The 26,883-nt window shown below is 41.5% G+C and overlaps 1 protein-coding gene and 1 pseudogene across 1 annotated transcript in view; one reads left to right on the forward strand and one right to left on the reverse strand.

Moving 5' to 3' along the window:
* PDE8A (phosphodiesterase 8A) overlaps positions 1 to 26,883 on the forward strand; it is a 178,777-nt gene that overhangs the window by 97,307 nt on the left and 54,587 nt on the right. The window contains exons 6-8 of the mRNA XM_075558040.1: positions 14,149 to 14,237; positions 19,031 to 19,109; positions 20,470 to 20,607. Coding sequence (XP_075414155.1) covers positions 14,149 to 14,237; positions 19,031 to 19,109; positions 20,470 to 20,607 — 306 coding nt within the window. The remainder of the gene's footprint in view (positions 1 to 14,148; positions 14,238 to 19,030; positions 19,110 to 20,469; positions 20,608 to 26,883) is intronic.
* Positions 4,851 to 5,199, reverse strand: LOC142456340 (methionine-R-sulfoxide reductase B1 pseudogene; annotated as a pseudogene).

Here is a 26,883-nt window from a genome sequence, read left to right on the forward strand (position 1 = left end):
AAGAAGACTGACCCTTAAGCAAATTTCTAGCTCACATTTGCATCGGTGACATAGTTAAGAAACTTCAAGCTATGCGTTTAATTTAAAGTGGTTATGGAAGAGTAGTATTGGTAGGTACCTGGCAGAAGCAAATACAAATCCTTCCCAAAGGAAGACACCTTTGTCTTTGGCTTCAGAAAACCTCCACAAGTACAGTAACTGTTGCAGAGAAATAGGTAGGCCTCAGTCAAAGCTAATAAATCCACAGAGTCATAACATCATGACTAAGAACTAGATCGTCTTCAGATCGTGGCATTTTCAGATATGGATAGTAAAGCAATTATATATATCAGTGTAAAAAAAAGAAGATAACACAAGTTTAAAGTTATTAGAAAGGAATAGAAAACTTAAAAATGTGGTATAGCCAATTTTAAACAATAAATTTGGGCTTTGAGAATTCAAACATAAATGAAAAATTTTGAACTTAGTCAATAGGTCAGCAGAAATTATTCAGGATGTAGAATAGAAATATAATGATAGAAAATAAGATAGTGAGGTTAGGAGCTGTTGACAATAGAGTGTGAAGGTTTAGCACATAATATAATTGGAGCTATAACTCTCACCCCAGGGGACGGACAACATAAAAGTGGGTGAAGGGAGACATCAGTCAGTGTAAGACATGAAAAAATAACAATAATATAAATTTTTCAAGGGTTCAGGAGGGAGGGAGGAAAAAAAATGAGGAGCTGATACCAAGGACTCAAGTAGAAAGAAAATGTTTTGAAAATGATGATGGCAACAAATGTGCTTGACACAATTGATGGATGGATTGTGATAACAGTTGTACGAGCCCCCAATAAAATGATTTTAAAATATATATGTGTGTGTGTGTGTGTGTGTGTGTGTGTGTGTGTGTAATTAGAGCTTCAGAAGGAAAAGAGAGAGAATGGGACAGACAAAGTATTTGAAGTGTGAATGAGAATTTTCAGAACTGAGGGTGTGAAAGACTTTAGTTCACAGATTCAAAAATTGTAGCAAATCAAAAGTAAATAAAAAGAAGGTACATCATTGTAACTCCCCAAAATATGAAAATCAAAGAGAATTTTTTTTAATTAGAAGAAAAAATAATTACCTTGAAAAAACAAGGCTGATAGTTTGTCAACAACAGTGGAAAACAGTGAAATAATATTGTTCTTCTTTTATTTTAATAAATCGTTTTATTGGAGGCTCTTACAGCTCTTATAACAATCCATACATCAATTGTACCAAGCACATTTGTACATATGTTGCCATCATTTCCAAAACATTTTCATTCTACTTGAACCCTTGATATCAGTTCCTCATTTTATTCCTCCCTCCTCCACCCTCCCTCCTTCATGAACCCTTGATAATTTATAAATTATTATTATTTTCATATCTTACACTGACTGCTGTCTCTCTTCACCCATGTTCCTGTTGTTCGTCTCCCTTGGTGGGGGTGGGGGGGAGGCAGTTATATGTAGATCATTGTGATCAGTTTCCCCTTTTTTACCACACCTTCCCCCTACCTACTCTCATCGTATCACTACTCTTATTGTTTCTAAGGGGTTTATCTGTCCTGGATTCCGTGTGTTGAGAACTCGTATCAGTACCAGTGTACATGCTCTGGTCTAGCTGGATTTGTAAGGTAGAATTGGGGTCATGATAGTAGGGGGACAGGGAAAGCATTAAAGAACTAGAAGAAAGTTGTATGTTCGGTGTTATATTGCACCCTGGCTGGCTTTTCCCTTCCTTGTGACTCTTCTGTGAGGGTATGTCCACTTGTCTACAGATGAACTTTAGGTCTCCACCCCCTCTCCACTTCACATCAATATGATTGTTTATTCTGGATCTTCTGATGCCTGATCTCATTGATACCTCATGATCACACAGGCTGGTATGCTTCTTCCATGTGGGCTTCTCAGCTAGATGGCCACTTGTTTATCTTCAAGCCTTTAAGACCCTAGATGCTATATCTTTTGATAGCTGAGCACCATCAACTTTCTTCACCACATTTGCTTATGCAACCATTTTGTCTTCAGTGATAGTGTTGGGAAGGTGAGCCTCACAGAATGTCAGGTTATTAGAACAAAGTGTTTTGTGTTAATGGAGTACTTGAGTAGAGGCCCAATGTCCATCTGCTAACTTCTTATTTAACATATAATATATGTACATAGAACTATGCCCCTATAATTATGTATAAATATATTTACATATGTACATGCCTGTATTTACACCTCTATTAATGTCCTTTGCCTTCTAGTTCTTTCCTCTCTTTCCTTTTACTTTCCTCTGGTCACACTATCATGTTCAACCTTCCTTCACTTACCAGTAATTACTCTTGCTCAGGCATTTTACACCCTCCTCAACATTGACTTTAGGTCACTTGTTGGGCCTGTTGTTTTCTCCTCAGGATTGTTTATCCTGCCTATCTTATCTGGATAGAGGTGAGATAAAAAGGGTTTTTTAAAAACCCAATGAAAGGAAAGCCTATAAATAGTTCCAGGTCTGTCTGTTGACCTTTATGAGTGCTTTTGGAATAATATTCTTAATATTATTCCTTAATATTTATTTCTTAGCATAGAAGAAAATTATTGCCAACCTAGAATTTTATACCCAGCAAAAACATCTATTAAAAATGGGATGAACTAAAGACTTTAAGATGAAAACTGATGGTTCATAACTAGCAGATCTTCGCAAAAGGTCATCCATCCTAAAGGAAGCAGTTAAAACAGAATGAAGGCGATGCAAAAGTGAATGAAGGGCAAATAAAATGGTGAGTATGTGGTAAACGCCATTTACTACATAACACAGTAGCAATAGTGTCTAGTTCAACTAGCTACTACAAAGAAGAAACAACTGCAACCCAATAGATATGCCAGCCATGCTGCAATTCACCGTTAGGGCAAAAGAAAAGCATTGCGGTGGTTTTAAAAAAAAAATTATATCTATTTACCAGACGTAAAGGAGCCCTGGTGGTACTTTCAGGTAACATTGGACTACTGATTGCAAACCCATCAGATGCTCTGTGGGAGAAAGATGAGGTTGTCTGTTCCTATAAAGATTTATACTTTGGATATCCGATGTAGGGTCACTATGAGTCAGAATTGACTTAAACCAGATCTAAACCACCAGTTCCTCCGAGGGAGAAACACAGGGCATACTATTCCCCATGAATAGTTAGTCTTGGAAACTCACAGGGGCAGCTCTACTATGTCCATTTGGGTCGCTAAGTGTCAGCATCGACTCGATGGCTCTTAACTTTGTGTTTTGGTTTTGAGAGCACATAGTGCTTGCTCTTGCAACGGAAGGACGATTTTAGTATTATCTCGCCATTTAACTTCTAGGTGTTTTCAAGGTTTGTGGTAGAGGTAAAACATTCTCGTGGGGGTCCCTACAAGACATGGGATGTGGCTTGCAGTTCAAATACCTGACGTTTTCATCTTTGTGGGAAATATGTGGAATAGAAATCTCCATCTGGGAGATATTCTATTCAGTAGGGAAGGGGGCTCTCTACATTGTTATTGTTTGTTAAAGCCTTGTAGATAATCCTAAGAAGCAGCCAGGAATTGAAGACCAATAGGTAGGGCTTAAGTCCTAACAGTAGATATGATGTACTTAGGAGAATGAGGGATTGAATTGGCTCAGGAAGTCTACAGTATTTGTGACTCTGCCTGCTTGTGAGAAGGGGTTCAGATGAGGAGACTGATGTCTAAGCAAAGGGGATAACATGCTTCCTGAGGATTCCAGACCTGATACCCATTTTCCATCTTCTGTGCCCTTTGAGATCCTTGAGACATAAATGAATACTGGGGAGAGTCAGAAAAGACAATATTCAAGATGTTATAAAACATAGGCAGAGATCAGAGGAGAGGCCAGATAGTAGAAGCAAGATGCTATATTTTAGTCACATGTGTTAGGATTTAACCTTACTTTAGTGGTTACATGTAGGGCTGTTAAACACAAGGTCAGCAGCTGCTCTTTGGGAGAAAGACCAGGTTTTCTACTCCCATAAATAGTTAAAGCAGGGGTCTTCAAACTTTTTAAACAGGGGGCCAGTTCACTGTTCCTCAGACCATTGGAGGGCCGGACTATAGTTTAAAAAAAAATAAAACTATGAACAAATTCCTATGCACGCTGAACATTTTTTTTAAGGGTGGAGACAGACCCAGTCATTGGACACGGCAGCCTGCTGGGTCTCCTTGCTTTATTAGTTTCCAGCCAATCAGTCCAGAAAGTTGGAGAGGGTGAGGCCGCCACCAGGAGCTCTGGACGTACTCTCCTGGGGCAGGCTTGGCAGGTACAGACTGTGGGACAAGACTTCCCAGGCCCCACTGGCGACTGGTAGGAAGACCATGGATCAGTGGCTGCTCTCTCACACAGATGGAGACCTGGGGCTCAGGGGTTGTGCCATGGACTTGCATGCCCCAGCAGGTCCCAGACCATCAGTGCCCTGGTGAGTCTGAAAGGATTTGACCAGAGCAATTCATACAGTGACTGGGCTGGAGCTGCTGACTGGGACTTGGCATTGTAGTGGTTGCATCTGCTCACACAACTTAGCCCCTTTGGGAATTGGGGCTCATAAGGGTGAGACCAGACAGGCAGGGAGGGACCGCCAAGCTGAAGAGAGAAGTCAAAGGTGTTATGTCTTTCAAGACACAGACACCCTAAGACCAGAGTCCTAGCCTCAGAGGCCATGATGAACCAGCCCTCAGACCCATCCTGGCACCAGGGGGTAGGGTCATCAGGAAACACCGACCCCCACCCAGCCCTCCCTGCCTGAAGGTCAGTAGGCTGTAGTTTTAAAGGGGGGGTAACCAATGCCTGTGGCTGCTTGGGGTTGGGCTGCCCGCTTACTTCCCCTGGGAGGCAGATGTGTTGCCTTTGGGGATGAACTTCAGGGAGCTGCTGAATATTCAGAATGGAACTGCCCGCGCTTGCGACCATCATTAAGGAACTCGTGGCCAAGCCCGTGGCCACATTTACTGCAGGACACCTTAAAGGCATCAGGCTGATGTGCTCAGTCGCTTGGCCATGCGATCATCATGGATGGTCTCCGTGGAGGCTGGCCACGGCGACGAGTGCTCATACTTGGAGCGGCTAGAGAACAACTCGTAGCCGCACTTGGCACACACGTACGTAGACAGCGGGTTCAAAGTGATTCTGGAAAACCTCGCCCCCGGAGAAGCTGCAGAAAGACATAGTGCTACCAGGTTCCCGTCCCGCTCTCACACCCCGACAGCTCCGAGTGCACCGACCCCACTGCACATATCTTATTTTGAATTAAAAAACAAAACGAGCACAAACGCCCGGCAGGCAGGATAAATGTCCTCAGCAGGCCGCAGTTTGAGGACCCCTGAGTTAAAGTCTCGAAAACCCAAAGAGGTGGTTCTACCTGGTCAATAAGGTTGCTGTAGGATGCTATGAGTTGGAATTGACTTGATGGCAGTGAGTGAGTTCTACCTTTGGATCCAAAATGTTTAGTAAGTATGTACTTTCATGCCCATGGTTGCATGCATGGGTGGCCATTTGTTGAAATATGCATATGCATTTCTCACCGTCCCAAGATCTGACCTGCAGACCAGGTGCATTGTCATGAACCAAGTCTTCCAGACATCTGGAAACCCCTTAATTGTCTCAAGCCCTTACGCTTTCACTGCTGGCAGTGGCACAAATACCATGCTAAAAAATCTCTCTCGTGTTTTCTTGCTGAGTCAGTAATAGGTGCCTGTGTGGACAGGCAGTGTTCTTGTAGCATCTGTGCTGAGCAGGGGAGGGGTGCAGGTCTAGGACTCCTCTCCTCACAGCAGATATGTAGATGTGTCACTTCCATGAGACTTCTAAGGATGAGAGGACTTATATTTTAGCCAGCATGAAATCACTGTGCCCATAGCCAACAGCCCTTGCCTTTCCTCCAGAGGGTGGCAGTAGCTGTTCTTGTCCTTCATGTAGCAATATGTAGTTACATTGCCTTTTTCATCCTCTCAGTGCTCTGTGGTAGGTAGGAGTAGCGTTTTCTTATTTCCAACATAAGGGAACAGGTTTTCTGAGGTGGTTTACTTAGAGTCATACAACTTTTAAGGCATGAACTTGGGACTGAAGTGTTGGGTTTCCTAGCATGCAGACAAGACCCTCTCTACTGTTCAAATGAACTAGCTGCCTTTGCACTGGCAACAGAAGGAACTCTGGAAGGGGCCCTGTCTCCTAGGCCTTACCTTCTTCCTTAATCAGATAGAATGTAATCTATTTATTGAGCAGATAAAAGCAAAGAAATGTTCACAGAAATAGGCATGAGTTCACAAGAAGTGGTGTAGTGGTTATTCATTGAGCTGCAATTCACACGATCAGCAGTTCGAACCCAACAGCACCTCTGCCTGGCTTTCTACTCCCTTAAACAGTTACAGTCTCAGAAATCCACAGGGGATCTCTGTGAGTCAGCATTGACTCAGTGGCAGTGAGAAATGTTCACAAGTAAGTTTTATATCTGAATGGACCTTTGTGACAGAACATAGTGGCTACTAAGATATCTTCATGGGACACATAATTTGGTTGTGTGGATGTGTGCTTCTTGAATCCATGTAATTTGTTTTAGTTGAAATGAATTGTTTCCATTATGTAAATGTTATCAAAAGAGAATTTATACCCCAGCAATAAGAAATACTAGGCAGTCTATAACTTTTGTCAGTTCCTCAACTGTGAAAGATTATCATTTGCTAGCTTGGTTGAGATGTTGCTAGTGTTTAGAGTAGCAAATTACCACCAATCTGTTGGAAAATATGGCCTTGGTGAAAGAAATGACACCAGAGATCACAAAGTAAATTTTTGAAAGACCAACAACTTAGTGTAAATAATGTTTTCTAACATCACTCACGTCAACTACACATGAAAAGGAAATCAAATGGAAAACATCTATAAAAGAAAAGATGGATAAACACATTGTTATCAATCAGAGCAAGATCAGGGTAGAGTGTGGAACATATCTTCACTTGCTCACATTCAAGTTCAAGAAAATTAAAACATGCCCATAAGATCTAAATTATGACCATGAGTATACCCCACTATAATTTACAAACCATCTTAAAAATAGATTTGATGAACTGAACACTTAAGACTGAAGGCCAGATAAGTTGTGAAATACTATCAAGAGCATCATTTGTGAAGAAGGCAGGAAAGGATGTTTAAAAGGGATGTCAGAAGAGAACCAAACTTGATCCTGAATATAGAAGACCTAAAGCATTTGGAAGGAATGATGAAGTTTGAAAACTAAATAGAAGACTTTAAAGGGCAATTTGAGAAGACAAAGTAAAGTATTATAACAAAATCTACCTAGACCTGAAGCTGGAAAACCAAAAGGAAGGAACATGTCCATTATTTCTCAAGCTAAAAAAAAGTCCAGTCTTGGGACCAGCCCCGGTCCCAACTATGTGACCCCCCCCCCACACACACACCAAGAATGCACCTCAGAGGACAGCACTGAAGCTACTGCTTGGGGAGAGGGGCATGTCTGATCAGAGCACACAGTAGCAAATGAAGAGAGAAGGAGAGTGAGTGGAACACATCCTGGCCCAACAAGCCCAGAGTTTGATATTCCTGCTCAGAGCAGCCAGTGCCACCGAGAGGACCATAGGTCTGGCTCCACCATGAGACACAACATCCCTCACTGAACCATAGAGCTACAGGGGACAACACTAGAGACACACAGTGCAGGACTTGTGCTCAATCTGACCCCATCACACTGGGGTCAAACACTAAAGACATGAAACAGAGCAGCAAGGGGAGCAAAGCAATGAATTCCCTGGGGAATACGAAAAATAGACTTTGGGGACAAAGTGTGGCACCTCATCAGACTCAAGTGGAAAACACGTCTAAAGGTCAAAATACAGACCTGGAACTATTTATAGGCTTTTCCTTTTTGTTATTTTGTTTGTTTTGTCTTCCTTTGCCTTATTTTTACCCTTATTAGTGTCTCTCTGCATGTCTATCTAGATAAGATAGGCAGAATAAACAATTCAGAAGAGAAAACAATGTGACTGATGGGGGGTGGTACACGGGAGTTGGGGAGGAGGGGAGGATCGTGTCAACAACCCAGGGACAAAGGAACAACACGTGAACTAAAATCGATGGAGAGAAGGGCGTAGGATACCTAGTGGGGCTTAATCAAGGGCAATGTAACCGTGAGGAATTACTAAACCCTGAATGAAGGTGGAACATGATGGTGGAACAAGAGGAAAGTAAAAGGAAATAGAGGAAAGAACTAAGAGGCAAAGGACATTTATAGAGGTCTGAATACAGGCATGTACATATATAAATATATATAATAGGAAAATAGATCTATGCACTTATATTTATATGTTAAGTATTAAGGTAGCAGATGGACATTGGGCCTTGACTCGTGTATTCCCTCAACAGAAGAACATTTTGTTCTAATAATCTGGTATTCTGTGATGCTCACCTTCCCGACATGATCGCTGAAGACAAAATGGGTGCATAAGCAAATGTAGTGAAGAAAGCTGATGGTGCCCAGCTATCAAAAGATATAGTGTCTGGAGTCTTAAAGGCTTGAAGGTAAACAAGTGGCCATCTAGTTGAGAAGCAACCAAGCCCACATGGAAGAAGCTAACCAGCCTGTGTGATCATGAGGTGTCAATGAGATCAGGTATCAGGCATCAAAGATCCTGAACAAAAAATTATTACCAATGTGAACGATACACATTGAGGGGGTAGGACGGAGTGGAGACCCAAAGCATAGCACTGATGAAACATACAACTTTCCTCTAGTTCTTTAATGCTTCCTTCCCACCACTATCATGACCTCAATTTTACCTTACAAATCTGACTAGACCAGCACATGTACACTGCAACAAATAAGAGGCCACAACACAGGGAATCTAGGACAGAAAACCCCTCAGGACCAATAATGAGAATAGCAATTCCAGGAGAGTAAGGGGAAGGTGAGAGGGGCAGAAAAGGGGAATTGATCACAATGATCGACATATTAACACACACCCCCCAGGGGTGAACAACAGAAAAGTGGATGAAGGGAGACAGCGGACGATGTAAGATATGAAAATAATAATTTATAATTTCTCAAGGGTCCATGGGGGGCGCTATGAGGCGCTATCAAGGGCTCAAGTTAGAAAGAAATGCTTTGAAAATGATGATGGCAACATATATACACATGTGCTTGACACAATGGATGGATGTATGGATTGTGATAAAAGCTGTAAGAGCCCCCAATAAAATTATTTACTAAAAAAAAGTCCAGCCTTGAATTACAATATTGAAGGATTCTTTTGGGGGCGGGGGGCGTGAATGAACAATGGAGAAAGCACCAAAATAAGATGGAAATTCTTACATGCCCTTCATCCTTGGGGCTCTGAAACAGCCCCAGAGATCATTTGTTAATCAATTAGTGGACCGGCTTAGAGAGTAAACAACACCTTTGAGGAATGTGCTCCTCCGACCAGTCAACCGTATGAGACCAAAAGAGCAGCATTTGTCCCCATACAAAGGTTGAAGGCAGGAAGGGGGGGGGGGGGCAGAGAAGATGAGAACATGGAAGTAGGTAACCAGGGAATACAGGAATGAGGGAAGAGTGCTGTTACATTGAGAGCATTATATACAACAAATGTATATAAAGTGTTGATTGAGGAACGAATTTGTCCTGTAAATTTTCACATAAACCATAATAAAGTATTAAATAAAGATGATAAAGGAATACACAAAAACACTACATTCAAAAGATTGGGTTGATGGTTAGTCATTTCAGAAAATCGCAAAATTAATATCAGTAAAGGAAGAACTTGAAGCTGCAGTGAAGACATTGGTTAAGAAACAAGGCTCCAGGAATTTATTAAATACCAGTTGTTTTAACAAACTGAAGCAGTGCTGGGCACACTCACTTCTTCTATGCCTAGAAATTTGGAAGACTGGAAGAGATGCACATTTGGTCCCATTCAAATGAAAGGTGATTCAAGCATGCGAGAATTATCAAAATTATTATGAATATCATATGCAATTAAAATTTTTCTTAAAACTCAACTCATTGCCATCACATCATTGGTTTTTGAACCTATTTACGAGAGTAGAAAGCTAGGTCTTTCTTCGTGGAGCCACTGGTGGTATTGAACTGCCAGCCATGAGGATCATTATGTGCCAATGCGTAACCACGCTATCACCAGGGCTCCTAAATTTTTTCTTAAGATAACTGAAAAAATGGTTACAGCAAAACACCAACAGGAAACAACCAGAAATTTAAGCCAAATTCACAAGAGGACATGGAGTAAGGACTGTCATTGCTGAAGTCTGATGTGTCCTGACTGAAAGCTGAGAACCCCAGAAAGATACTTTACCTGAGTTTTCATGATACAGAGGCATTTGAAGATGCCTTTGGGGATGGGATGGATTGGAGCATGTTATAGATAACATGAAGAAGAATGGAAATTCCATAACAGCACATGTACATGCACATGTAGAGTCTGTACATGGACCAAGAGTACAGTCATTCAAACAGAACAAGGTTTTTATGCATGGTTCTATAATCAGGAAAGATGTGTATCAGGACTGTATCCTTTCACTATTTATTTGATATGTATGCTGAGCAAATCATCCAAGAAGCTGGATTATATAAAGAAATACATGCCATCAAGATTAGAGGAAGAGTCATTAACCTGCAGTATGCAGTAACACACCTTGCTGGCTGAAAATGAAGAGAATTTGGAGTCCTTACTGATAAAGATCAAAGACTGTAGCTTTCAGTATGGATTATACTTTACCATAAAAATAAAATTCTCATAACAGAACCAGTAAGTAACACCATGATACATGAAGAAAATATTGAGGTTGTCAATGATTTCATTAGAGTTGGATCCAGAAGCAACACTTACGGAAAACAGCAGTCAAGAAATCAAACCTTGTATTGCATTAGGCAAATCTGCAAAAGACATTTGTCAATCTTTTAAAACAAAAATCTTATTTTGGGGACTAAGGTTCCCTGGTACCAAACCATGGGATTTTCAATCACCCCACATGTATGCAATAAGGCTAGAGAAGAACTGATGCATTAGAATTGTGGGGGGAAAGGAAAAAAAATGAAAAAGAATGGGTAGCGGGGAATTAGGGCACTAATCCACCCAAGGGGAGGGTATTGTTTATATCTCCACAGGGAAAGAGGGACCAGACTTCAACCCAGTGCTCCAAGATGTGAATGCAACATGCCAGCATGGAGTAAGGAACCAGTGGAGAGGTCTGAGGAGCCAGCCCCAATCACAACTACATTGAAAGCTGCCTCAAGAAGAATTTATTTCAGAGGGCAGAACTGAAGCTGCAGCTCAGGGAGAGGCACATGTCTGATCAGAGTACATGGGAGCAATTGAAGGGGGAGGAAGAGAGAATGGAGCACATCCTGGCCCACCAAGCTTGTGGACAATATTCCGCTCAGAACAGCCAATCCACAGAAAAGACCATATGGCTGACCCCACTATGAGACAGGACATCCCTCACTAACCCATAGCCCTACAGGAGACAACACTGGAGACACAGTGTGGGAATTGCACCCGATCTGATTCCACCACCACACGAGGCAAAACACTAAGGGTGTGCAACAGAACAGCAAGGGGAACAGAGCAATGAAGTCCCTAGGGAAGACCAAAAATAGACTTTGGGGCCAGGGCTTGTCACCCCAACGGACTCAACCGGAAAACACTCCTAAAGGCCAACAAATAGTCCTTGAACTAACTACAAGCTTTTCTTCTTTGTTGTTATGTTGTATTTTGTTTTGTTGTCATGTGCTTTTTGTTGTCGTTGCTTGGTTTTGCTCTGTCTTGTTTTTGTGCATGTTATTATCTCCACAGGTCTGTCTAAATAAGATAGACTGGATGAACCATCTGGGGGAGAAAACAATGGGACTGACAGTTTCGGGGGGACATGGGAAAGAGGGGTTGGGGGGAAAAGTGGTGTTAACAAACCCAGGGACAAGGGAACAACAAGTGATCCAAAGTAGTGGTGAGGAGGGTGTGGGAGACCTGGTAGGGGGTGATCAAGGGCAATGTAAGCGAGAGGAATTACTGTACCCAAATAAAGGCTGAGCATGCTAGTGGGCCAAGAGGAAAGTCAAAGGAAATAGAGGAGAGAGCTAAGAGGCAAAGGGCATTTATAGAGGTCTAAATAAAGACATGTGCATATGTAAATATATATGAGGATAGGGAAATAGATCTATGTGTATATATGTATAGGTTTAGTATCAAGGTAGCAGATAAACATTGGGCCTCCACGCAAGTACTCCCTCAATGCAAGAAAACTTTGTTCTAATAAACCAGCATTCCATGATGCTCACCTTCCCGACACTATCGCTGAGGAAAAAGCAGGTGAATAAGAAAATGTGGTGAAGAAAGCTAATGGTGCCTGGCTATCAAACGATATAGTGTCTAGGGTCTTAAAGACTTGAAAGTAAACAAGCGGCCATCTAGCTCAGAAGCAACAAAGCCCACACGGAAGAAGCACACCAGCCTGTGTGATCACAAGGGGTCAAAGGTATGAGGTATCAGGCATCAAAGAACCAAAAATCATATCATTGTGAGTGAGGGGGAGTGTGGAGTGGGGACCCAAAATCCATCTGTAGGCAACTGGACATCCCCTTATGGAGGAGTCGCAGGTAGGAGATGAGCTAGTCAGGGAGCAGTATAGCAATGATGAAACATGCATTTTTCCTATAGTTCCTGAATTCTTCCTCTCCACCCACTATCCTGATTCCAATTCTACCTACAAATCTGGCTAACCAGAGCATGTACACTGGTACAGACAGGAACTGGAAACACAAGGAATCCAGGATAGATGATCCCTTTAGGACCAGTGCTGAGACGAGCGATACCAGAAGGGCAGAGAGAGGGTGGGGTAGAGGAGGAACTGATTACAAGGATCTACATATAGCATCTCCCTGGGGGGCGGACAACAGAAAAATGGGTGAAGGGAGATGAACAGTATAAGATATGACAAAATAATAATTTATAAATTATCAACGATTCATGAGGGAGGGGGGAGTATGGAGGGAGGGGGAGAAATGAGCTGATGCCAGGGTCTTACATGGAGAGCAAATCTTTTGAGAATGATGAGGGTAACGAATGTACAAATGTGCTTTATACAATTGATGTATGTATGGATTGTGATGAGTTGTATGAGCCCCCAATAAAATTATTTAAAAAATTAAAAACTAAAAGAATTGTGGTGTTGGTGAAGAATATCAAAAAGTACCATGGACTGCCAAAAGAACCAAAAATCTGCCTCAGAAGTATAGCCAGAATGCTCTTTACAAGCAAGTATGGCAAGAATTCATTGCACAGATTTTAGACAGGTTATCAGAAGGGACCAGTCCCTGAAAAGGATATAATGCTTGGTGAAACAGAGCGCCAGGGACCCCCAAGGAGATAGATTGACACTGTGGCTACTAGAGTGTGTCTCAAACATAATATGATTGTGAAGTTGTACATAGGGTCCCTGTGACACAGTTATACCTAACAACAACCAGGTAGCAAATTATTGTCTCCATTGAGGTTGAGTTGAGATAAAATACAGGTGCACATAGAAATGGTTGCCTATTTTTGCTTGCTCTGAACTTGCATAAGTTTACAGAGGATTAAATAATGCTCGTAATAAGTGAAAGTATTCTAAAAGCTAAATAGCAATAGGACTTTAGTTAACAAATGTCTCCTCCATACTTTAGCCTCAGCTTTTATCAGTGCCATGCAGACAATCCAAATCCTCTTAAGACAATAAAAGAAAGACATTCTTAAACTATATTAAAAATACAGTTTAAAAAAATTTAGTTTGGTGTCCATAAATTTCATCTGTAATCTTCTGTTCATCATTAATGATAAAGTATATTTTAGATTTCATTTGCCAAGATGAAGTACTTATTAAGAAGCATTATTTGTGAGGAGCTGATACCAAGTGCTCATGTAGAAGGAGAATGTTTTGAGAATGATGGTGGCAACAAATGTGCTTGACACAATGGATGGATGTATGGATTGTGATAAGTTTTACGAACCCCCAATAAAATGATTTTTTAAATAACAAAAACAGCATTATTTCTATTGAATACATGATTTTTTATAGATGCATATATATTTATTCACATACTTCACCTTTCTGTTGTAGAGGTATTTTGAAAACTCCAGCATCATGGCCTGTTACAATGAGCTCATCCAGCTGGAGTATGGAGAAGTGCGATCCCAACTGAAACTCAGGTAACTCTACCATTTCTGGGAAGATCACTGGGTGACCAGGCCATGTTGTAAGTGAGAATGTTGCTGGTGGCTCACTGTGTAGTCAATACTGACCGACCTCTTGTTAAAATGGGATGTGGCAGTGAGGAGGGAGTGTGCCTTGATTTCTGGTGATCACCGTAGTGATTGGAGACCCTCATTTAAAGAAGGGCACCAAGAGAAGTAAGTGAACAGAAGCAGGACATACTCAGTACTGTGTGTCCTCAATTATCTGTTTTGGTTTTTAAGAAAAAATGCTTTACACACACACACACACACACACCCCATTGTAAACACTGGTTATCTCTTGGAGATGGCGTTTTTCTTCGGTTGGCGGTGCTGTCTGGTAACTACAAAGTGAGCAGTTCCTATCCCCAACCACTCCACCAGAGAAAGATGAGGCAGTCTGCGCCCATACAGTTTCTCGACCTCGGAAACCCTACTTAGGATTGCTATGAGTTGAAATCGACTCGATGGTAGTGGGTTTGGATTTTTTAAAATAGTTAGTGTTTTATAATTTGCTCTTGATAAAGTTTTTGTTTTAAAGTGAAATACAGATGAAATCCTGGTTCCTTGTAGAGCAAGAAAAACAGAAAAATACTTAATGTAGAATGATGAAACTGTCTCCGTTAGTCAATCACTGTCCCGTAAATTTACTCACTGACCCTGGTTTGTAATGTGCACTTCTCGTCGTCATCATTGCTATTCTCTTAGTTTAGGTCACTGTCATCTCTTACCCGGGTGGCTGACACAGCCAGTTGGTCCCCCCATATTTAATCTGCAGTAACACGTTGCTCCTTCTGTGTTACTGTTGTGCGACTGCCCACGGCCTCCAGGATACGGTTCAAACTCCTGACTGTGGCCTTCTAGATTCTCCCTGCCTGTCTACCCCTTACCTCTGTGGCCTCACCTCTCGTCGTGCCCTGACAGCCAGATGGAAATGCAGCAGTCCTGGCTTTTTGAAGGTTTGCTTTATGCAACTTTACTCTTATGAAACAACTGCATTTGTACCTATTTTTCCTAACAAAAAAGTCAGAAGAGGATTTTCACATTCTTGAAAAACGAACATGAAAAGTCAAACCAGCATTTAGCATTTGTTTTGCAGTGAGCCTTTTAAGAGCCAGGTTGCTCTTCAAGCATGAGCGTGCATTGCTAAGTTTCTTCCTGGGAAGTGCAGTCGGTCTCTCAGCACCCAGCCAGCATAGCTTTGAGCTGTGTCTCCCAACAGTTGATGTCAGTGTTGTTTTAGGTTTGGTGTCTTATTTAGGTAGGCTAATTTTTGGAATGCTAAAGAAATTTCCCTATATGCATTAGTGGTAATTACTGTATACCATTTTGGCTTATGAAATATGTCACAGGAACACTCTACTTTGGGATATCAGGTGAAACCTACCTAGAAATACGAAGAGAAAGAGAAAATAGGGAGCTATAAGGTTATAGAAACAGCACTGCTGTACTGGATGTTAAAATGCATTTAAGAGTTGGGCCAAGGAACTCTCACTGCTAGATTAGTGAGCTAGCGAAGTCTAGAAAGAGACAGGACATTAGAAGACAGAGTGGACTGTTCATTGAATAAAATTGTTCATTGAATAAAACTGGGTAAGTATTTGCAAAGAACATATAAATTCCCATTTCGCAAAAAATTCCACTCAAAATAAACTCCAATAAATTTAAAGAGTTAAATGTAAAAATAGGACTACGCAACTAAATTGGACAAAAAGTCATCCAATTCCATAAAGGAAAAGTATCAGAGTAGACCACATAAAGGTGGCAAGTTTGTTTAAAGATTTAAAAAGTAAAACCTTTAAATACTGTTAAAATTATAAATACGTGACAGATTAGAAAAAATATTTGTAATATATAGGACAGACAAATTAGGTTAATATTATAAACATGTGAAGAGCTTTCATGAACCAATTTTATAAAGGAAGCATAAAATATATATGAAGCTGTGGCTAAGATTGTGTACAAGAAGTATAAATGGTTAATAAATATGAAAATAGGTATGGCCTCAATAGTAATCAAAGACATGTAAATTGGCTGCCATTGAAAATTTTCCCAGGTGTTCAACATTTTTTTTAAACATTTTATTAGGGGCTCATACATCTCTTATCACAATCCATACATACATCAATTGTATAAAGCACATCCATACATTCTTTACCCTAATCACTCTCAAAGCATTTGCTTTCCCCTTAAGTCCTCTGCATCAGGTCCTCTTTTTTTTTTCCCCTCCCTCCCCGCTTCCCCCTCCCTCATGAGCCCTTGATAATCCACAGATTGTTATTTAGTCATATCTTGCCCTATCTGGAGTCTCCTTTCACCCCCTTCTCTGCCGTCCATCTCCCAGGGAGGAGGTCACATGTGGATCCTTGTAATCAGTTCCCCCTTTCCAACCCACTCACCCTCCACTCTCCCAGCATCACCCCTCACACCCCTGGTCCTGAGGGTATCATCCACCCTGGATTCCCTGTGCCTCCAGCTCCCATATGCACCAGTGTACAACCTCTGCCCTATCCAGCCCTGCAAGGTAGAATTCAGATCATGGTAGTTGGGGAGAGGAAGCATCCAGGATCTGGGGGGAAAGCTATGTTCTTTATCGGTACTACATCGCACCCTGACTGACCCATCTCCTCTCCTAAACCCCTCTGGGGGGGGGGGGGGTGAATCTCCAGTGGTCGACACTTGGGCCTCGGGTCTCCACTCTGCACTTCCCCCTTCATTCACTATGGTGTATATATATACATACACACACACACACACACACACATATATTATTTTTTTTCACAGCCCAGTAGAATTTCTCCTGGATCCATCTTCTCTCAGCTTGTTATGTCATCAGTGAGAACTTATTTCTTATTTGAAATTTTTAAATAGCCTTTTAAAGGTGTAAGCACACCCCAAGTTTTGATCTTTTATGTGACAAGAAGTAGCTAGTTTTTATTAGCTAAGCTGTTTTGATTGTTTAGCAATACCAGGAATAATTTAAAATCATTGTTATTCTTACCATATTCTTCTTATCTCTCAAGTTTCTGAATAAGCAGGCAGTGGCTTTCTTTTCCCTGTTTTTAATCTTCTGAGGCCAGAGAATTGCTGCTCCAGCTTTTAGGAGACTTTATATGTGAGAAAAACTTAGAAGCAATCAGAATGTTGAGTCTTAAGATATTTGTTGAATAAATTGCCATATAATCATGTAATAGGATATGATAGTTATAAAAAGTGATTATTAAAATTGTAATTATTTCTATGAAAGTATATTAATAATAAAAAGAAAGTATATTACTATATATCAAATGAGAAAAACATGTTATAAAACTGTCGAGCATGATACACACACACAAAGGGCTTTAAAAAGTTCCTGGAGAAGTAGACTTAGAAGAGAATGGAATTTTCCCATGAGGTGTTTGAAGCTGTGCCTGCAGAAGGAAACGTCTAGAGCGCCAATGCATATCTCTAGGTTTTGGGCTTCCAAGTCACTTTAGCTTATTTTTTTGTTAACAGCTTTTTTGAGAGAGACTTCACAGTCAGATAATTCACCCACTCAAAATATATAATTCAGTGGCTTTTAGAATATTGTTATTTACTCTCAAACAGAAAACCTGTACTTTAAAGTTATCACTTTCCAGTTCCCTTATTTCATCCATTCCCCTGAGCCCTAGGCAGCTGCTAATCGACTTTGACTTTATAGATTTGCCAACTCTCAATATCTCATATAAGTGCAATCACAATAAGTGGCCTTTTATGTCTGTTTACTGTAATGTGACCTAATTTTTTTAAGGTTCATTCGTATCGTCATAGTGGTAGCAGTATAGTAATACTTCACTTTGTTTCATGGCTGAACAATATTCCATTATTTGACTACACCACATTTTGTTTATTCACTCATTAATTGGTGGGCAATTGGGTTGTGTCCACATTTTGGTTATTATGAGTAATGCTGCTGTCAGCATTTGAGTACAAGTCTTTATGTGGATCTGTGTTTTCATCTCTCTTGGGTTTATCCTTAAGGAGTAGAAAAGATGGACCCGAGGGAAAGTCTGTTTAACTGAACTCTTCCAAAGGGGCTGTGATTTACATCCCCACCAGCACTGTTGGGGGTTCTTCTCATATCCTGCGTCCCCACAATCTTGGATTATAGCCATGGTAGTGTGCATGAAGTGGTATCTCAGTTACTTATGCCTATCTTTATTTTATAATCACCTTTAATAAATAATTGCTACTTGTATAGGAAAATGTTTTCAAACACTGAGGCATGGGAAAATGCTTACAGTAAGACAAGTGAAGAAAGCTATTCATTCCAGATAACCGCAATTTTGTAAAAATATTTTGCTTCAAATAATAGCAAAGATGATTAAGTGCCTCCTTCCTGCCAGACTCTGTGCAGGGTATTTGGCCCCAGTCTTTTGTGTAGTCCTCACACAGCCTTTCCAAGGGCTGAGAAGGTACTTGTGGAGAACTCAGTGACTTGTCCAAAGAGCTGTGAATTGAGCCTTGGGGTGTGCCCCCTCCTGGCTTACTGCCTCTCGGAGTGGATGGAAAGACATCAACTGGTGTATAGTGGTGATCCATTGAGGGGGGAAGGAAGGCGCCAGAGATGTTTGTTTCCTCTCTTATGTGTGTTAATACCCCTCCCTTCCTTCTTGAATATGTATGAGTTACCTTTGTAATCAGTCAAAAACAAACAAATCACCCAAAGTTTAAATAATGTAGTAAACTAAACTGTATTTGATTGTATAGTCTTTATATTAATCAGTGCTGTTTGTCTATCCATAAAGGGCTTGTAATTCAATATTCATTGCATTAGAGAAAAGTCAAGAAGCAATTGAAATTACTAGTGAAGACCACATTATACAGGTTGGTTTATTTGGAAATTTGTCCTTCTTTCTGTTTGCTTTCATTTTTAGCATTGTACCCCTATGATAAGAATTTCTTTTCATTTTGAACATTATGAGATCATTTTTTCATTTGAGGATTATCAAAACAAAATATATAAAATATAATTTAAAATAAATTAAATAAAACTAAGAAAAATAATAAAGATGAAGGTGCTAAAAATGTTAAGACATGCCACATTTAGATTCATATTTCTGTTTATGTAAATATTTACACTTAAGGAAACATATTAGAAATAACTAAAACAAATCTCAGAGCTAGGGGTGATTGAATAAATTATCGTTGATTAGCAAGTAGTTTTATGTAAGTGACGTGAGATTAATAAATTGTACTTTAGCTAACATGAAAGAGTTAGGCCAGAAAAATATTCCTTTTGTCTAAGAAAAATGATCTCCACTATGCTGTGTGTTCTTGGCCTCCAGTTACCCCTTTTTGTGCCTTTCTTGGTACAGAGTTGATAGCATCGCCATTCGGGGGTCATTACACTGAGGGCAACACAGGGCAGTGGTTGACGGCTCGGCCTTGGTGTGCGGCTGGCTTGTGCAGTTTTGCACGTGTTGCCATGTCTGTACGACTAGGAAGGATGGCAGCACCATCACCACTCACCTGAGCACTAAAAAGCCTCACTGTGGTGCTTAGCAAGGCAAACAACCAGCCTTGGTGAGCAGTGGAAACTATTGTTGTTCTAGCATCATTATGAGCATAGTTTTCCCATATATTTTATTCTAGTTTTATAATCCCATTTGAAATTTAACCATAAAGCCCTATGTTCATAAACACTTCCTAGTTCGTAGCAGGCTTCCTACACATACAACTCATTTGAATCATATGAGATAGGTAAAGTCAGTGTTTCACTGCCATTGTACAGATGAGCAGACTGAGATCAGTGTAAAAGTAGACTCTGAGTTGGTTCCCGGTGGTGTAAATGGTTAAGCACTCAGCTACTAGCCACCCAGAAGACAGGTCTAGCAATCTGTTTCCAAAAGGTGGCAGTTTTGAAAACCCTTAAGGACGGTTCTACTCTGCATGCACAGAGTCAGAGTTGATTCTGTGGCAACTAACAACAGTTTGGTGCTACATTTCATTGTATCACAAACAACCGTTGGAGCAGTGTCCTCTGCTGTCATTGTTGAAAGCTTCACTGGACTCCAGGGTTCTCTGAGTGTGCTCTTGAAGTTTCAGAACCGCCTTGCTGAGGGCCGCTTCCTGTACTTTCTGGAGCGTCAATGTGATGACTTTGGTTGAAGATCCTTAATTGCCCTCCTTTCAAAAATGTCTTTTAAATCCCTTGATACTTTTCCCCCCTTTGTCTACCCACCAGTATGCAAATCCTGCTTTTGAAACAACAATGGGCTATCAGGCCGGTGAATTAATAGGCAAGGAGTTAGCTGAAGTGCCTATAAATGAAAAAAAGGCTGACTTGCTTGATACTATAAATTCATACATCAGGATTGGCAAGGTAAGTAAGAGGTCAGTACCTTTTTCACTTTTAAGTATCAGAGAGGGAAGGAAGGCAACTTAGAGCTCATTGAGTATTGTACATGCCTGGTAATGTCAGTCTTACTCTTCCCAGCCACCTGAGGACAGGTAGAAAGTTTTATCTCTCTTATCCCCATCTTGCAGGTGAAGAATCTGAGGCTAGGAAAGTATATGATATGACTAGTTAATATGCACAATGACTTTAACATTTAAAACCACCATTTTCATCTCTGTAATAATTGATCTAAATGGTAGATGTTGGTAAATGGTTCTGGGTAAAGGACTGACAATGAGGCAGCATAGCCTCAGAACTCAGCACAGCAGGGCTCCGAGCCTCATCCATTCATTTCACATTTTTGAGTGCCAGGCATTATGCTAGATTTTGAGACAAAAAGAAGAATAAATGAAAATGATTCCTGCCCTTAGTAAGTTTTAAATGTGATGAGCAAAGCATCACAGTCATTCTTGGTGCTTTCTGCTGAGCTCGTGTTCGCTGTCACAAGTTGCGTATAAAAAACAACAGGAAAGCCATTGCCACCCAGTCGATGCCAATGCATAGTTCACCTTTAGGACAGGGTAGGCTCTCATCTTTCAGAAGGCCACATTTTTCCTTCAGACTGACTGGTAGGTTCCTGCTGCCGACTTCTCAGTTAGCAGCTGAGCACTTAATTGCTGTGCCACCAGAGCACCTATCGAGAGTTGGGCAGAGACTTAGCAATCTGTTTATTCTAAACATAGACATTGGTGACTTGTTCTTTCATCCCTCTAAAGACACCAGTGGAAAAAGGACACCTCTCCCCTGTGGCCTTTGGCTCTCCCATAGTACAGTTGCAGAGGGTGTGGGAGGGTTAGCATTTGAACTGAGCCCCTGAAGATGTGAGTGGGCCCATCTCCCTCTGCTTTGGCAAAGGACTGAGCACACAATAGGGTTGTGAAATGAGATTCAGGAAAACTTACGCCCAGTGAAGTGCTATCAGGAGGATGATCAAGTGGACATTACTGAAGACAAATTTGCCCTCAGCTCTTCAACCACAGATGACACTGACTAGCAAGCATAGAAGCCCCTCTGGGAAAAGAAACGAGAGATGACTTACGGAACACTGAGGGTTTTGGATGGAGTGCTTTCCTTGATCACCCTGGTGGTGCTGTGGGCGAGAGATAAAGCTACCTGCTTCCCACACGTATTTGCATAGGACCGCTAGGAGATGGGACCCATTTGATGGCAGTGGTTTTGATCCTTTGGGTTTTTCATAGTTGAGAACAGTTGCCTCCAAAGGGACCACAAGAAGCAGTCATCCCAGACCACAACAGACTTGAGGGGGGTTGGCCATAGCTATCCAATGTTGGCATTTAAGTCCCTTGCTGCCACGGGGCCAGCTAGCAGGGTTTTCTACACACACACACACACACACACACACACACACACGCACGCACCCTTTAGATTTTAATTACTTTGTTGTTGAGATCATATGCAGAAAATGCAAGACCAATTTAAGTTTTTGCATACACAATCTAGTGACGTGATGACTTTCTTTGAGTTGTGCAGTCATTCCCGCCCTCCTCTTCTCATTGTGCTTCCCTCATTAGCATACATTCACGGCCCTCCACGATTCCTCTCTGATCTTTGAGTTCCTGTTGTCAGTTTGAGTCCCTCCCATATGGATAGGTCTTAAAAGAGCGCACTGCTCAAGGCAGTTCTTGTAGAGTAGTTCGGCTTAACTGTTTATTCAGAAATGAGAAGCATTCAGGGGATAACCTTTACCTAGGGCAATGGTTTCAGGGTTTGGTTTATCCAACCTCCATGGCTCCAGGAAGCCTGAAATCCATGAGAATTTGAAATTCAGTTGTGCATTTTTTCCTCTGGTGATTGGGATTCATCTATAGAATCTTTGGTCAAACTGTTCGGTATTGGTAACTAGACACCATCCAGTTCTTCTGGTACCCTGGTGAAGGAGGTCACTGTTCATGAAGGCACTTAGCCATGCAGTCAGAGGTGCTCGTGAATATTGACCTTCACCTAGAAGGGAATCTGACATGGCCCTGATGTACCTTGATCTGATGACATTCCAGGTTTCTATCCCAGGAGATGTGAGTGGATAAGGACGAGGGCATTTAGATCTGTGAGAACAGCTGCTTGCTTCCACTGGGGTTTGGGGACCAGGTACCAAGGGCCTCAAACTTGGACAATAAGAGATCTATTCCCTAAAATCTATTTTTATGTGGACAGAGAGATGAAAGGTTGTTATACTATTAATCCCTATCCTTTTATTTAAAATAGGAACTTGGTTATGTTCTGCATGTTTTGAAGTTCTTTGAAGTGCCAGAAAAGCAGCTACTTGCCCTTTTTTAGTAAACTGATGGTGTACTGGCCACCCCTACAGCAAGCAGGCTGCTTAGCTGTCCCAAATACGTATTTATTTAACTTTTAATTGTGAATTGAGTGAGTTTACAGTGCACATCAATTTCCATTCAACAATTCTTTTTTTAAAATCATTTTATTGGGGCTCTTGTCTCCATCCATCCATCCATCCATTGTGTCAAGCACATTTGTACATATGTTGCTATCACCATTTTCAAAACATTTTCTTTCTACTTGAGCACTTGATATCAGCTAATTTACCCCACTCCCCCATCCTTTCTCCTCATGAGCCCTTTAAAAAGGATTATTTTATAAATTATTATTGTTTTCATGTCTTATACCGAATGCTGTCTCCCTTCACCCACTTTTCTGTTCGTCCTCCTGGGAGGGGGTTATATATAGATCATTATGATGGTTCCCCCTTCCTCCCCCAACTTTCCCCTTCCCCTCCTGGTATCGCTATTCTCATTATTAGTCCTGAGGGGTTTATCTCTCCTGGATTCCCTGTGTTGCAAGCTCTTAATCTGTACCAGTGTACATGCTTTGGTCTAGCCAGATTTGTAAGGCAGAATTGGGGTTATGGTAGTGGGGTGTAGGAAGCATTAAAGAACTAGAGGAAAGTTATGTGTTTCATCTGTGCTGTACTGCACCGACTGGCTCATCTCATCCCCTTCTGTGAGGGGATGTCCAATTATCTACAGATGAGCTTTGGGTCTCTACTCCACCCTCCCCCTCACATTGATATAATTTTTTTGTTCTGGGTCTTTGATGCCTGATACCTGATCTGATCCCATCAACACCTCGTGATCACATAGTCTGGTGTGCTTCTTCCATGTGGGCTTTGTTGTTTCTTGGCTAAATGGCCGCTTATTTATCTTCAAGCCCTTAAGACCCCAGGTGCTATATATTTTGATAGCCGGGTACCATCAGCTCTCTTCACTGCATTTGCTCATGCACCCATTTTGTCTTAAGTGATGGTGTCAGGAAGGTGAGCCTCACAAAATGTCGGTTTACTAGAACAAAGTGTTCCTGTGTTGTGCACTCAACAATTCATGTGTATTTTGTGTCATGTCCTTGATTGTAATCTGCACAATATAACGTGGCTTATCCTACTTCCTTCCCATGTTTTCTGCTTCTGATCCTTCTTCTTTCCTAACCCTTCTGAACTGTCTTTGGATAAGTGCTGCCCTTTAGGTCTCAAATTTTGCTTATCCTAAGGTTTCCAAAGGACAAACCAATCTATCTTGGAAGAAATACTGCCAGAGTGCTCCTCAAAGCACAGATGGTGAGACTTCATCTTAACATACTTTGGGCATGTGGGCTGGAGAGACATTATGAAAGACATCGTGCTAGTTAGTTTAGAGGAGCAGTGAGAGAGAGGGAGGTCCTTGAGGAAATGGATAGATTGAGACCATGGCTGCTACAATGGGCTCAGACATAGGAACAATTGTGTGGATGGCGCAGGACCGACCAGTGTTTCACTCTGTTGTGCGTAAGATTACTATGGGTCAGAACTGACTTGACGGCACCTAACAGTGTCAAGGTTTGCATACTTTCCTAGTGTTACTGTTACTCTTATAGGCCTGTGTGCTGTTTGGCTGAAAATTGAGCCATGGGGATGAGTTCATTTCCAGACTTGAAGGGTGTCTAAAGGCCTTAGTCTCAGGAGTTGCACCAGTCTCTGACCAATCATACTGTTTTTGGTTACATCTTTAAACATGATTTGGGGTTTTGTTGTTATTTTAATGATTTTGTTTTGTCCCACATTTTCCTCCCACTCAACCTAGGACCTTCTAATGCGATCCCTCTCAGAGAAGTTGGAAGTGGTAACCAGGCATGATCTGCTGCTTCTGGTTTTGGGATTGTGGAAATTGATGTTTATGTAGCTGGCGAGTTTTGTTTTATTCTGTTTTTTGAAGGGAATAATACATAGATTTTCTAATTCCTTTTCTCGAGGGAGAAGAGGAGCTTGTTGAGTTAGCCATCCCTGTGAAACAGTAGAAGCCCATGGCTGGTGAGGATTGGCCAGGCATCATTGAGTGTAGGATGGAGAGAAGTGTCTTAGGAATGGCTCAGATGCCTGAGATGGAGGAATTGCAGTGTCAGATTCTAAGTGTGCTAGAATGTTCTTGAAGCACAGGAACAATTATGAGTATTCAAGCAAAGAAAATCCTAAACATTTACCACTCTCCACAAACACTCTGTCCCCATTATTCTCAGCCAAGGTCTCCTCTTTGGAGTAGAATTCATATCGTTTGGTTTTCAGCCCCTGCACCCAGTACACCCCATTTATATCCTCCTTGACTTTCTTCCCTTTTCTTCTTGCCCAAGGTTTCTTGATCTATCAGCTCTAAAATCCAGCCTCATATCTTCTCCGAGTCCAAAACCTTTTTATTGTCTCCTTTCTCTTAGAGATTATTTTTCCTCGCCATGGTATATGATTAGATGTTGACTGTGTCCGTGATGACTGTCTATACATATCTGCCTATGTTACCCATGTACATAGGCTGTGCCTCAAACTTTCAGGCAGCCATTAGACTGCTAGAAATGAGACACATACACCTGCTGGCATCAGCCATCCGATGGATGCTGTGTTCATCTGTGATTGAGTTGGACACATGAGACACTTAAACACTGTTGGCAAAGTAAAAGCCATTATTACTTAGAGAAAGCAAATATCAAAATAATAATACATAGCCAAAGAAGAATGGCTTACTCTTCTTCAAGTTACTTATGCCCATTCTTAGGTCAGTCCGATGCTATTTTCACATTACCACTTAAGCTGGCCACCATCATGCTTTTCAGCAGTTGTGAATGGCTCTCAAGGATTCTGTCTGCCATTGGGCCTTGCTGCCCTTGTACCTCTTTGCTCCTGGGCCTGTCTAAGCTTTTGCTGCTATTTCCTGCCATGCTACCCAGGCATGCTCTCAGGCCTCTTCCTGGCATAAGCAAATACTAACAGCTCTTTTAGCTCCAGTGGTACCTCCTGCCCAAAAGGTGCTTAGCTCTCACTTTGTGGGCCAGACAGGCTCACCACTGCTGTCTGTTAACCTCTTCAGCAATTGTTCTTCCTTGGGGGTCTAGGATATTCTTGATGAAAGGACCCCAGTCCTTGGTCCAAAGGACTTTTGATGGGAATGAGGTCTGCCTGAGCCTCTCTATGGATGAACCTTTTAAGCCTGAGAGATGGTAAATGCGATTAAGCCTCGGTATGCCAGCAGTCACTTTTTTTATAATCATAGTAAACACTCCGATCCTGGCAAGGCTTTTACATATCTTATTTGCACAGTCCCAGCCAGTCATTTCTGAGGAATTGACAAAAGCACGGCTAGAAAGGCCATGTACTTTACAGCCTTTTAGTAAGAGCTCGCTGCTGCAGAGCCCTGTGACTTTTCCAAGCCTTTCCCTGCTTGGCTCCCATGGGTTCTCTCCTTTTCCTCTCACTGGCTCTTCCTTGTCCACTCGTTTTGCTTCTATTTCCTCTCATGCTCACCAGGCCTCTGGCCTCTGCTCCCTGCCATTGTCCCTCTGAAATCTCCTTTGTTGATGTGTTTTTCCTGCTTTTTGTAGATGTCTCACTTCTCCCTGGCTCTAGTCCCAGCCTCTTTCCAAGGTCTGGTTCCACATCCTGTCGTCATCTTCAAATTAACTTCTTAGACGCTTGTCTAACAATTCATTTTTTCTCATCCTCTATTTCATTACAAACAACAACAATACCTAAAATCCCAACCCTCTTAAAGCTCTAGTTGCCTCTAGGTTCATGGAACATCCTCCCAATGTCCTGGGCTTAGTTTCCTAGAATGGGTTTGAGTCCTCTCTACCTTTTGTCCTCTGCCATCAAATCCATCACCAAGCCTTGGGTTGGTGTGTGGACCTGATCTTACTCAGGGTCTTCTT

The sequence above is a fragment of the Tenrec ecaudatus genome, chromosome 9, assembly GCF_050624435.1.
Source record: "Tenrec ecaudatus isolate mTenEca1 chromosome 9, mTenEca1.hap1, whole genome shotgun sequence".
Lineage (NCBI taxonomy): Eukaryota > Metazoa > Chordata > Mammalia > Afrosoricida > Tenrecidae > Tenrec > Tenrec ecaudatus.